Source organism: Propithecus coquereli, unplaced genomic scaffold (genome assembly GCF_000956105.1).
Source record: "Propithecus coquereli isolate 6110/MARCELLA unplaced genomic scaffold, Pcoq_1.0 Scaffold43, whole genome shotgun sequence".
NCBI classification, from domain to species: Eukaryota; Metazoa; Chordata; class Mammalia; order Primates; family Indriidae; genus Propithecus; species Propithecus coquereli.
In genome coordinates, this window is record NW_012150063.1 from 9,137,686 (window position 1) to 9,150,719 (window position 13,034).

At 35.6% G+C, this 13,034-nt stretch overlaps 1 protein-coding gene across 1 annotated transcript in view; it reads left to right on the forward strand.

Moving 5' to 3' along the window:
- PRKD3 (protein kinase D3) overlaps positions 1–12,164 on the forward strand; it is a 66,323-nt gene extending 54,159 nt beyond the window's left edge. Inside the window, exons 10-14 of the mRNA XM_012653800.1 lie at positions 4,965–5,176; positions 5,407–5,505; positions 8,275–8,542; positions 10,819–10,904; positions 11,759–12,164. Of these exons, the coding sequence (XP_012509254.1) occupies positions 4,965–5,176; positions 5,407–5,505; positions 8,275–8,542; positions 10,819–10,904; positions 11,759–11,932 (839 nt within the window). The 3' untranslated portion in view covers positions 11,933–12,164. The remainder of the gene's footprint in view (positions 1–4,964; positions 5,177–5,406; positions 5,506–8,274; positions 8,543–10,818; positions 10,905–11,758) is intronic.
- The last annotated feature ends 870 nt before the right edge of the window (positions 12,165–13,034 follow it).

Genomic DNA, 13,034 nt, shown 5'->3' on the forward strand with positions numbered 1-13,034 from the left:
CAGAGGCATAATAATCAAAAGCTTGTGGTCAGTTAGTTACCTATGATCACATCAAGACTGCCTCCTCCTATAAAGCTACCTTCAAATAGAATATTAATAGCATATAGACTGTATACAGAGTATGAATATATTAAGAGATTTTTGCATATCTAATTTTGGAATCTTTCTCATTGTCCAACTAATATTCAAAGAAAATAAAAATTAAGGCTATATTCCTAAGGATTAATTTCTCCTTGGCATTTTGATTATAAACAGCTCTTAACTAAGCGCTAAAGCTTTTTTCCTCCTATTATCAGCTATGGATCATAATACCTAAATTTAAGAATTTCCAGGTAATAATGCACAGTGTGAAAAGTTCATTAGTGTAGCCTTCTGATTATTTTCATCAATATTGTCCAACTGGGAATACCTTGTAGTATGTCTCCAAATATAGTATTTTCTGTCTCCAAACCACATGCTGTTTCTACTTTACCTCATTGGACCTATTTTATATGTGTGTGTGCACATACATAAAATTGTGACTTCAGGTGTTCCTTTGCAATGTGTAAAACTCAACAAGATTTTCTGTATATGTAGTATAAAGATGAACTTTAGCCTACTTTATATATGAAGTATTATAATTCTGTTAATATAACCTGAATTCATATGGCAAATACACTTTTAAGGAAATTTTTTTCAAATCATACCTCATTTACTGAAGTTAGTCCCATAATATTTAGTCATGTGAGCATTTCAGCTAGACTTTTTCACATGGGTTGACAGGAACCTACTACACCCTTACAGTGACTCACACCACCCGTCGGCTCTCCTCTTCCTCTCCAACTGTATTGTCTACTCTCTCATCTTTGCCCTATGTTCTTGTCTGTAGTCCTCATCATACAAACCTGAAAGGCTGGCTGAACTCCTGTGGTTGATCCTGGTGCTGTTATCCTCACCTGCAGCACCAGTGGCATTCATAGTTTTTCTTTCCTGTGCCTACATCTTTGAAAAGAAAGGAAGGGGTAAAGACTGAGCATATTGAGACCACAGCTTTGGCCTTTCCAGTCACAGAGAAGAAAAATCATAGGATCATTGATTTAGAAGTGACTTTACAGTTTACCAGGAATGTCAATCCTCTCTCTTAAAAACTTGGTGATAGACTTTGTTTTTCTATCAGTTTAATAGAAATGAGCACATGCCACTTTTGGATACCTGTGATTATTCTTTATTAAACTGAACCAAAGTCACTTGAAACAGGTTCTACTGTTGACACTATACCTGTAGTCAATAAATGGAATCTCTTTCCCAGCCACATATGCTTCTGTCTCAAGGGCTTTGCATGAGCTATTCCCTCTACCTGGAATGCTTTCCCCTTCAAATATCTACATGATATATTCCCTTGTCTCCTTCAAGATTTTGCCCAAATATCATTTCCTCAATGAAGCCTTCATATTCTATTCAGCATTAATCCTACTTTCCCACCCCTGCAGTTCCTTATCCTAACTCTTTTTCTTTTCTCCATAGCATTTATCATCTCCATACTAGGTAAATTACTAGTTTATTTACCATTGTATCTCTTACCTTGCTAGATTAAGCAGCTCTATGAGACAAGGGATCTTTGTCAGTTTTTATTATTAACGAATCCAGAATATCTACATAGTACTAGGCACATGGCAAATACTCACTTGATATTGAATGAGTAAATGTATTATTTGGGAAATTATCTACAACACATTATTAGATGAAAAAAAGAAGTATGGAATGACTCAATTTGTGTGACTTTTTAAAGTAATATGTACATCATTTGTGTCTACATATAGCTGTATGCAGAAATACTCCTACCTATACAAACTGTCTACATGGTCACATCTACAGAGCATGTGGGGCAGGAAAGAAATGGGAGGAAGGGGGTTAACTTTTGTTTCCTAAATATATACTAATATAAAATGTTTCTTTCGGTGTTGCCTGAAGAGAGTAGTACAGTAGTGGGAGAAAAGGTGTAGCATTCTCATTGCTACTTATGTAAATGGGAAACCATCAGAAACTTAAAAGGGAAATTTCTGTTTTGAACAACGTGTTATAAATTCAGCATTTTCTCTTTCTCTTATTGGAAGTCACCCAAAGGCTACAAGAAAAATGATTAAACAGAAGAGCATACTCTAGCTTTAATAAAAATAGAAGAGAATTCAGACCTACAAAATAAGTAGAAGATTTTCCAAAAACAGTGGTGATGAAGCAGGGATGCATGCAGGAAGAGGTGCCACAATCAGAGCTGTTCTTGCTGGTTCTGAGATCTACAGCTGTGAAGTCCTCCCTAAGTCCCTTCCCCAAACACAAGAAAGCAGGAGGGCATCATGATCTGACAAGATTTAATTCAAGGGTAAACATATTAAATGAAATGAAGACGGCGACTTTAACAATAGAGTGCAAAGGTGAAAATCACACTACACCAAATAACAGCATCAACATATTTATAAAGGAAAACTAGAGATAATCCAAGGAGAAACAGACAAGCACATTAGTAGTCCATGACAGATGGAGCAGACAGAAATAATTAAGAACATACAGTCTGGACATGGTCACTCATGTCTGTAATGCTAGCACTTTCAGAGGCCAAGGCGAGAGGATCACCTGCAGCCTGGAGATGGAGACCAGCCTAAGCAACACAGCGAGACCCTGTCTCTACTAAAAAATAGAAAATATTAGCTAGCCATGGTGGTATGTGCCTATAGTCCCAACTACTCAGGAGGCTGGGGCAAAAGGGTAATTGCTTGAGCCCAAGAGTTTGAGGTTGCTGTGAGCTATGATGACACCACTGCACTCTAGCTTGGGCAACATAGTGAGGCCCTGTCTTTAAATAAATAAATAATAATTAAATAGATAATGTACAAGGCCTAAATAGAATAAGGTAGATCTAACTGCTTTATACTAAATTCTGTACCCTAAAAACAAACAATACCTCATCAACAGTATTCTTTGATCTTAATGCAATAAAAGTAGAAATTATAAAATCAGAAACAAAAAGCTTCCACTACTTGAAAATTTTTAAAAATTATCTTAATTCCTGAATCAAAGAAGGAAATCAAGATTTCAGAATATTTAGAAAATAGCCATGAAAATACTGTGCATATCAGAGCCTTCAGACTATCGTTTAGAGAAAGCTTTATAATCTCAAATATTAAGCCATAGAGAATGAAAATAAATGAATTAAGAATCCAACTGAAGAAGTTAAAGAATGAGGCCAGGAGTTCAAGACCAGTCTGAACAATATGGCAAGACCCCAACTCTGCAAATGAAAATAAAACTAGCTGGGTGTGATGGTGTGCACCTATTGCTTGATCCTTTAAGGTTACAGTGGGCTATGATTGGGCCAGCCACTGCACCCCAGCATGGGCAACAGAGGAAGACCTGTCTCAAAAACAAACAAACAAAAACAATCAGAAGTTGTTAAAGGAATGAACAATAAAATAAACTCAAGGAAAGCAGAAGAGATTAACAAAGATAAAAATGGAAATTAATAAACACAGAAAAGAATATAATAAATCCAAAAGCTGATTCTCTGTGTGGGGGAAAGGGGAGGTGTGTAAAAATAAATAGCGAATCTAGAAAATACAAAAATTTCTTCAGTACGTGACCACAAACAGAAGAAACAAAAGACTCTTAAGATACTTACTTTGCTCAATTCTTCCAGATAAATTTGGAAACTTGGAGAAAATGGGTAGTTCTCTATGAAAGTATAATTTACTAAAACATACTCTAGAGGAAATAGAAAATTTAATCAAATAGAGAAAGTTTCAAAGGGAGAAGAATAATATCATCATATACTTCTATTTTTGTGTGTCCACATGTGTTTTTAAAGGCAGGGCACGGGAAAGAACTTAAGAGCTAGACAGCTATAGCATAGGAGACAGGCTTCTAAAGCTGTGTTGATAAAAGTTTTGACATTCTAAATCTTCCATTGCTTATTGCAATTGTCATAACCCACCACTACAGAGTATTTCACTTCCATTTATTTACTACAAAATTATGTCACTTTTTACTTTGCTACTTGGAACATAATGTCACTAAATTGTATTAAATTGATTAGCAAACAAGTTTTTTGGCATTTGCTATTCTTTCATTTTTCTAAACATGCTTGAAAACACCTACCATGATGCAAATATTGAGCTAAAATAACAAGTTGGGGCCCATCTGTATTTCTGTTAATAAGGAATAAAAATAAAGAATAATCACTTCGATCAATAGAGCATATTTAAGATTGAATTGGGAGAATGAAGCCAGATTATTGAAGATCCTAAAATCTAGCCCACAGAATTTATATTTATGTCCAGAAATAAAGAGCCATTCAAGGTTTTTGAGCAAGGCTGACTTGACAAGTTTGTTTTTAAGGAAGGTTTTTCTGCAAAGTAGAACATAAGATAGATTGCTTTTTTATAAGCAGAAACAGTACGGCATTTGTCTTCACGTAGCTCCAACCCATAACCTCGTTGTGTTCAAAAAACATGGGATTATGGAAGTAGAGAGATGCTGAGCCTAAAAGAGGGAAGAGGTATCATATAATGAGAATCAAGAAATAGATAAATAACGACTTTAGAAACAAAACCATCTCTTGAGCAAAGACCTTCACAAATACAGCCCCTAAGGAACCGAAGCTCTGTGTAATTGACTAAAAATTAATTGGTAATCGGTGCTTTTCAAGGACAGCACAAAATTAGAGGAGTGTCAGACTTAAAATATAAGAAGGAAGGAAAAGCAGCAGGAATGGACAAGGGCAATTGTATAATAAATTAGGAAGACATTGTCTCTCCTCGGTGCATCCGCTCTCCAGTACACAACTTAGAAAATCAGAATCTAAGATCCTTTTTATTGATTGTAATTTTTATTTTGTTTGCTTTTATTGTTTATTTTTCTAAGCTGTTTCTTCTCTTTATGTCATGTATTTCATGTAGTTGTAGCACATTGTTAGATTATTTGCATAATAAAAGTATTTCTCTACTTACGTTGGTCATATAAATATCTTGCAACCTCTGTTCAGAATTTGCATCATCCTGGGATTGTAAATCTGGAATGTATGTTTGAGACCCCAGAACGAGTATTTGTAGTAATGGAAAAGCTGCATGGAGATATGTTGGAAATGATTTTATCCAGTGAGAAAAGTCGGCTTCCAGAACGAATTACTAAATTCATGGTCACACAGGTACCTTCTTTTGAAAACTATAGAATAATTAAAAACTAAGAAAACTAAATAGCAGTGCTTTTATGTATTGGGAGACTATGGAATTGTTAACTTTAAAGAACAAAATAACATGCTTTTAGCTAAATATTGATGAACTGTAGTGGAATTTTGAAGTTGTTATACCATTCAAGGAGACACATTGAGGTTTAACTGATTTTTCCAGGCATTGAAAAAATCTTTTTTCATAACAGATACTTGTTGCTTTGAGGAATCTGCATTTTAAGAATATTGTGCACTGTGATTTAAAGCCAGAAAATGTGCTGCTTGCATCAGCAGAGCCATTTCCTCAGGTGAGATATTCTCTAGAACCTTTTAAAGAATCATTTTAAATGATTCTGACAACATTTTTGAAGTACCCCAATAATAGAAGGCAGTGTACCAAGTGCTATAGGTTGAAAATGCATACCATCTTACAGAAATAAAGTTTTTAGCCTGTAACTACCAGTGAGGATTAATAACTAAATAATTGAAATTCAGGCTGGGTGTACTGGCTCACGCCTATAATCCCAGCACTTTTGGGAGGCCAAGGTGGGAGGATCATTTGAGGCCAGGAGTTTGAAACCAGCCTGAGCAATATGGCAAGATCCCATCTCTACAAAAAATAAGAAAAATTAGCCGGGCATGGTAGTGCACACCTGTAATCCCAGCTACTCAGGAGGCTGAGGCAGGAGGGTTGCTTGAACTCAGGAGTTCGAGGTTGAGGTGAGCTATGACAGCACCACTGCACTCTAGCCTGGTTAACAGCAAGACCCTGTCTCTAAATAAATAATAATTATTTGAATTCAGGTTTTATTAATCATATTGTTTATATTGAGACTTTTTTAGACCTAACTAGATCTCAAAGAATAACTTTGCACACATAGACCCTTTGCAGTTCACCTCTCCCCATGGGTTGATAATGAAGTGGGGGTGAACCAACCTGGTTGGTGCTTAGAGCTCAATTTATGAATTCCTCATAAATTAGAACAAACTGGTGGGTTGTTACCTGAAATGGGAGCTAGATTTTGGTTGAGGCAGGCAACCAACTCCTTTTCCTCTTTAGAGTATTATATTTCAAACATTTTCACCAAAACCTATGTAAGAATTACATTTCTCATCATCCTCAGCACTTACATACATGTATGACAATGTCATGTTGCCTGTATATCCTGGCTACATGTGGTATACTCTCATTTTTTTTTTTATTCAATTGAGTTTCATTTTATACAAAGTGTTGATCTTGATCCACTAAATTTCAGAAATTACTAAATGGATCATGACCCAAATTTTGAAACAAATGTCCTGAGAAATATAAGTTGGATGTGGTACCTACAGTTGTTCTTCATGATTCTCATTGAGGATTCTTCCAATTATGTAGAATATCTGTTGACAAGCTATTATTTATGTACATTGAAAACATGTACAATTAGACAAATGGCTAGAATAAGGACAACAGATAGCTATTTAACTTGGTAAATACAACTCAAATTGTTTTTTCAAAGAAAAAGATGTATTTTTTAAAATCATTCAATTCTTTTACTTTAAAAGTATAATAGTAACATTGTTTTTCCTCTTATAATGTCTATGTGGTTAAAAGTGATTCCCTATCATTGTCAGGTCAAAAATGGTCCCCTAGTAGTTGATGCAATGTATTAAATAAACAGTTTCCATTTATTATCGCATTGGATCTTCAAAATGGTATAGGCAAAGGGTGCCTTTCCCTACAGCTAAGGCTAAAACTCCAACTTTTTGACCTCTACTTTAGTGATCCACAGTGTTCCCATTAAGAGCAAAGGGAAAATAATGTTATTTACTTTATACTCTTTTTTTGCTCCACTTTGCCCCACTTCATTCACTTTGCCAAACTGCCAGGTCATCTTTACTTTGTCAAGATGTTAGCTGAAATCTGGCATTTAACCAAAAGAAAAAAGTTCACATTTTTTAGGGTTGGTAATCCTAGTCTTCAGAGACTCAAATATTGAAGCAGCCAGATTCACTAATGACACAGAGCAAATATCATTCATAAAAATATGTGTCAGGGTCCATATCCCAGAAATAGCAAGCAGCATTTGAATATACCTTCACTACTTTGTTGTGCAGTCACTTTTTATACCACTGTTTTCTAGAGGATAGATCACTTTTCTCTCAGTTTATCTCAATGCTTTTTCTGAAGATATTTTGTGACTCAGAGCATTTCCTTCAGAAAGTGCATGGCATTTGCTTATTCAGCATGGATACAGTCATTCATCACCAAAATCTGAACCTCTACAAAAAGATGGGCAGCAAGATAAGTGTTCTAAGTTCTGCCAAGCTCATCACACTTCTAGAAAACTTTTCCCAAAAGGACGTGATAGTGACGGTGGCTGCCTTCATGTATAACTTAGTTCAAATCTAAACATCTAATTAGCAATAACGTGCTCCACAGGCATAGAAAACACTGTTGCTCTTACTCTTTAGAGCAGTCTCCAGCATTACTCCTCTACTGTCCACATTAATAGTTATCTTTAATATACCTCAGTTTTATTTACTTGTCAGTTTATAGTGTTCTTAGGAAAGGACTCTAGGATTAAGCAAAACAGGATGTTTTTGAATATTATATCTTATTTTTTATTCAGCAGACATTTATTAAGTACCTTTATGTGTTCAGGCACTGTAAGGCCACTGAGGATTCAGAAATGAAACATGATTCCTGCTCATAGATGATAGAAAAGTTACCTTCTTATAAGACAAATGATGGAAGATCAGCACCCTCCATTTCATCAAAAAACTGAACACCTGTAACACCAGTCTGGTATTTGGTATTCTGGAAGCTAGAATTTTAAAGTTTTTTGAAATAATCACTAGGAAAGCCTTTCAGTCTGTTAGTCAGGATTACAGGGCTGTAAATGTATCTGCCTTTTGGGAAAGGATATTTTACAGTTTCCCTATCTACAACTGTTTGATAATCCATAATCAGTTGGCAAGACTGTTGAAACAATACAGTATCATATTTAGGGACAGTTAGGTATGTATATGTAGATACATAGTTATATATATAAAACACTATAATATAAAATTAATGTCATTCTTTAATTGTGCAGGTGAAGCTGTGTGACTTTGGATTTGCACGCATCATTGGTGAAAAGTCATTCAGGAGATCTGTGGTAGGAACTCCGGCATACTTAGCCCCTGAAGTTCTCCGGAGCAAAGGTTACAACCGTTCTCTAGATATGTGGTCAGTGGGAGTTATTGTCTATGTGAGCCTCAGTGGCACGTTTCCTTTCAATGAGGATGAAGATATAAATGACCAAATCCAAAATGCTGCATTTATGTACCCACCAAATCCATGGAGAGAAATTTCTGGTGAAGGTAAAAATAAAGTTTTGGCTCTGTGTTCTTTAAGTCTAAAAATCTCTGCGATCCCAAATCTGTCTCTTCTGTCTTCTTTTTAATATTTCCCATTTATCTTCTAAATTCAACTAGCTATACCAATTTCTGAGCACTATTCCTCTTACACTATCTTTTCTCTCTCTTCCTTTTAGTTCCCAGGCAAGCACTAATCCAGGCCTCAATTGCTTCATTCTGAAACTCCTAAGATACCTTTTTATCTTAGGAGTACCTTTTATCTGTCCTACCCATTAGACTGTCTTTTCTGGTCCTTTCCAGTCACTACAGCCAAATCTATATTCAGGAAAATTACTTTCATCTTACTCTGTTTCCAAACATTTTGGCTACTCTTTAACCACGCTGCAGCTGTAGATCTCTAGGACGTGGCCCAAGCTTACCTTCTAGCCTCATCTACCACTACACCTCCACATAAACCTAGTTGTTTGCTCTCTTCTGAACGTTTTCTGCAACTAGCTTAGGCCTGTTTTCCCCTGCCTGCAACCCCTCCTCCTTGCTATTAATCCTTCCAGTCATTTGAGGACCCCTTAATTTGTGACTCATCTATGAAGTCTAATTGTGTAAGATCTACTTAGGCTAATAGTTGGGCCTGTTTTTCTTAAGTATTCAATCTTTTCATAATTAACTTTCCTAATCTTGAGAACAAGACTATTATAAGCTTCTTGAATGAATATCGGTAGCTCCAGTTCTTTATACCTAGAATGAACTTTATATTCAACATGACATTCACCGGTTTGTTTTCTCCTCTCCTATGAACTTCTGCTAGGAAGCTTCATTCATTTGTCCTTGCCTAGTGAAGGCTTTCAGTTTGCAACCCCTGGTTTTATACCCATCAAGACTGACTTGGTTGGCCCTCTTTAGTTTACAGATACTCATAGGAAGGACGAGTACTTAGAACATTATTTAACTATCCCACTGAAGTTAATAGAATCAATGCTGGGGAATACCCCCACTTGGATTTAGCCAACAGGTAGGTATTTTGTATTTTTCCAGAAGTACTGGGCCGAATCAAAAGGATTGACTGATACTCCATTACACTGGGAGAGGTTTGAGGAACAACATGTAAAGACAGTAGCAGGTTTGCTTGGTAATGAGTAAAACTAATTAAAGAAGTTCATAGGAGAGGTTTTTGATGTTACCAAATCATCTCAGAGTTCCTGGGGCAGTGTGGTCTGTAGACCTCTTGTATCAGAATCACTTGATAAGTTTATTAGAAGAAAAACCCCTGGCCATATCCCAGAGATAAGATTCACTAGTTGGAATGATACCCGGCAATGTGCATTTTAAATAAACACTCCAAATAATTATGATGCACATGTTTCAGGAACAGTGATTAAGGGTTTGAAGTATTTGGAACACAGAGAAATTCATAATTAAAGTACTTATGGAAAATCTTCTCTAGTTCGATAGTATGTAGAAGAGAAATAGAGCTAGTATTGTATGTCTTTTATTTGGTTCATCTATGAGTCTAGACTTTGCTATCAGTATTTCAAATGTTTCATTATATAGGACTATAGTTAGTATTTGGTTATATGGTTGCCTTGGTTTTGCAGTTGATCCATTTATTTCTCCAACTAAGTGAATAAAATATGTGTGCCAGGATTCACCATATATGCCAAAACACACTGAACCTGTTTGTTAAAACAAAAGTGTGAACTTTTGGTAATAAGTTATCACCTCAGTCTAACCGTGTCTGTAGAGGCAGCAATGGCTTTGGCTAATTTTATAGATTAAGCCAGAGACTAAAGAGCAACACGGTGTCGTGGGGATGGGGGTGGACTGCCTGCAATCAAGACTCTGTTTTCTTCGTCTTAAATGTTAATAATAATAGTACTTAGCACTCTGTGCTAAGCACTGTTCTAAGCCCTTACATATATTAAACAACTTCATTTTACAGATGAGGAAATTTAGCCCTAGCATAGTTTTAATAACTGACTCCATATCACATAGCTAGGAAGTGGCAGAACCAGACTTCAGCCCAGGCAGTCTGGCTCCAGAGTGTATTATTTTAACCTGTATTCTATAGTGCCTTCTAAATAAAATGAAAATTTAACAGGTATACTTAATTCAGCAAACATTTATGGATCACTTTACATGTTAGCTTAAAGTCCATGTCCTTGAGAAGCAAAAATTCCTCGCCTTCTATTTGTATGCATTGAACTGCTTTCCAGGCAGAGTCACAGGTTTGGGCTGCTCTATATACCCAAATTCATGTATCTAAATTTTGTCTTTTCTCTTAGCAATTGATTTGATAAACAACCTGCTTCAAGTGAAGATGAGAAAACGTTACAGTGTTGACAAATCTCTTAGTCATCCCTGGCTACAGGTAAAAAAACATATTATCTCTGGCGATCTTCATTTGAACAGTTCACTGTGAATTGTCTTACCTAATGAAACCACTGTAAGATCAACAGATTCTACACATTTCTTAGAATAATGTAAGTGCTCTCCAGTGATTAATCTGTACTATGGCTGAATCTCTGGAAGTTGTGCAGTACATCATTGAAGTCAGTATTGATAGTAAAATTCCATGAACAATTATAGGGCCTATGTGTTCATTTCACCTTCTTGTAAGATTAGCATGACATGTTAGTTTGTCAAAATTATTTTAAATGTTCACTAAAAGGTTTATTTTTGCATTGAAGAGATTTTTTAAAAATGCCTTTAAAATGTTCGGCTCAACTCCCCCAAAGACATTGCACAGATTTGCCAAAAGATAGTCCCCAACTTCAGAGTAAGGACTATTTTAAAGGGAATGAGGGGTAGAATTAGCTTCAAAACAAATGCAATCATAGTCTCACTGATTATCAAGTTATCCTGTTAATATCTCGTTAATTCCAAGCACTTTCACCTACTTTGAGAAGTAAGGTTTAAGCCTTACACAGTATAAAACAAAATGTTTTAGTGATTATTATAAGCCACTTCAGAAGCCTGAAGCAGTTTTTTTTTTAATTTCAGAAAGCAGTTACTTTCCTTCAGTAGACACTTCATTAAAGTTTTTAACATTACTAATTTAAAATATCACAAATAGAACTTAAGTTTATAGCCCAGTCCTTGTAAGTAAGGTCATAAATTGTCAATTGCTTATAAATAGTCAATTATTTGACTAGAGTGCTAAGCCAAAAAAAAAAAGTTGACAGTATTTTGTTTATGTTTCATAATCACTTCATTTATTCCTAGGACTATCAGACTTGGCTTGACCTCAGAGAATTTGAAACTCGCATTGGAGAACGTTACATTACACATGAAAGTGATGATGCTCGCTGGGAAATACATGCATACACACACAACCTTGTATATCCAAAGCACTTCATTATGGCTCCCAATCCAGATGATATGGAAGAAGATCCCTAATTATCAATGAGCTAACTTCAGTAAGCAAAGATTTCATTTTGTGGACTGATACTTTGCTGCATAACTGTTGTTCATTGTAGGTTGTCATCTGCAAGGATGCAAAAACATAAGGAAATACAAGGAATTGGTGACACCAATACTGTAGTTCATAATGAGTAGGTACAGGAGAGGAAACTGAGTAATAAAAACTCACAGTGGAATCAAGGTGAAACTTTTTACAAATTTTTGTAGCATTTTTTTCCTAATCCTTCACTTTTGTACTACAGTGGCACTTAATTTATCTTCCCTTTCCTGTTTTTACATTGTGTTTTTAAAAGGAAAAAAAAAAGGCAAGCTAGAGTCCAGTAATTGCATAGCTTGACCAAATCATACAAGAGTTATAGGTTAATTATTAAATAGGTTTGTATTTAAGAGATAACTGTGAGGCAACCAATATGTGATTTTACAAGGACTTTTAACATTTGTTTAACCAACCATGGATGCATTGAGGGGTTTTGCTAGATGTCTAGAAAAGGATCGCTGGACTGTTTCACCTTTCTTTTTTAGGTCAATCAAGCCTCTGAAACAGTGATTCCTAACCTTTTTGAGTTGCAACTCTGTGCTCTCTACAACATAAAAATTAGGTTGTCACCTCTTCTGTGAGTATGTTGCAACAGTGGGACATTTATGTTACAAAATGAGTTAGAACTGCTGTTCTAAGTGTTGAACTGTTACGCATGTCTTCGCATAGCTCAGCTCTGCTACTAAATACATTCTGACTGACACCATCCTGATGCCAATACTGGATTCCAGCGTTCAATGGGTGCAGATCTAAACTTTACACAATTTATCTTTACCTGGGGTTGAGTAACTTGAGGGATAAAATTAAATATGTACTAAAAGCAAGGCCAGTGCAAAGTCAGTTAATGCTACAGTTACTATATAGCAAACAGTATCCTTTTTTCTTCCCTTATCTTATTAGAGGGCTTTGCACATATTTGGAATGTTTTTGAATCAATTATTTTAAGCAGTTTGGTGGAATGGGTAGGGGTGGAACATGAAGCACTTGCTTTATAAGGGTGTACTATATTACCAGCATAGCAAATAAAAGAATACGTTATTT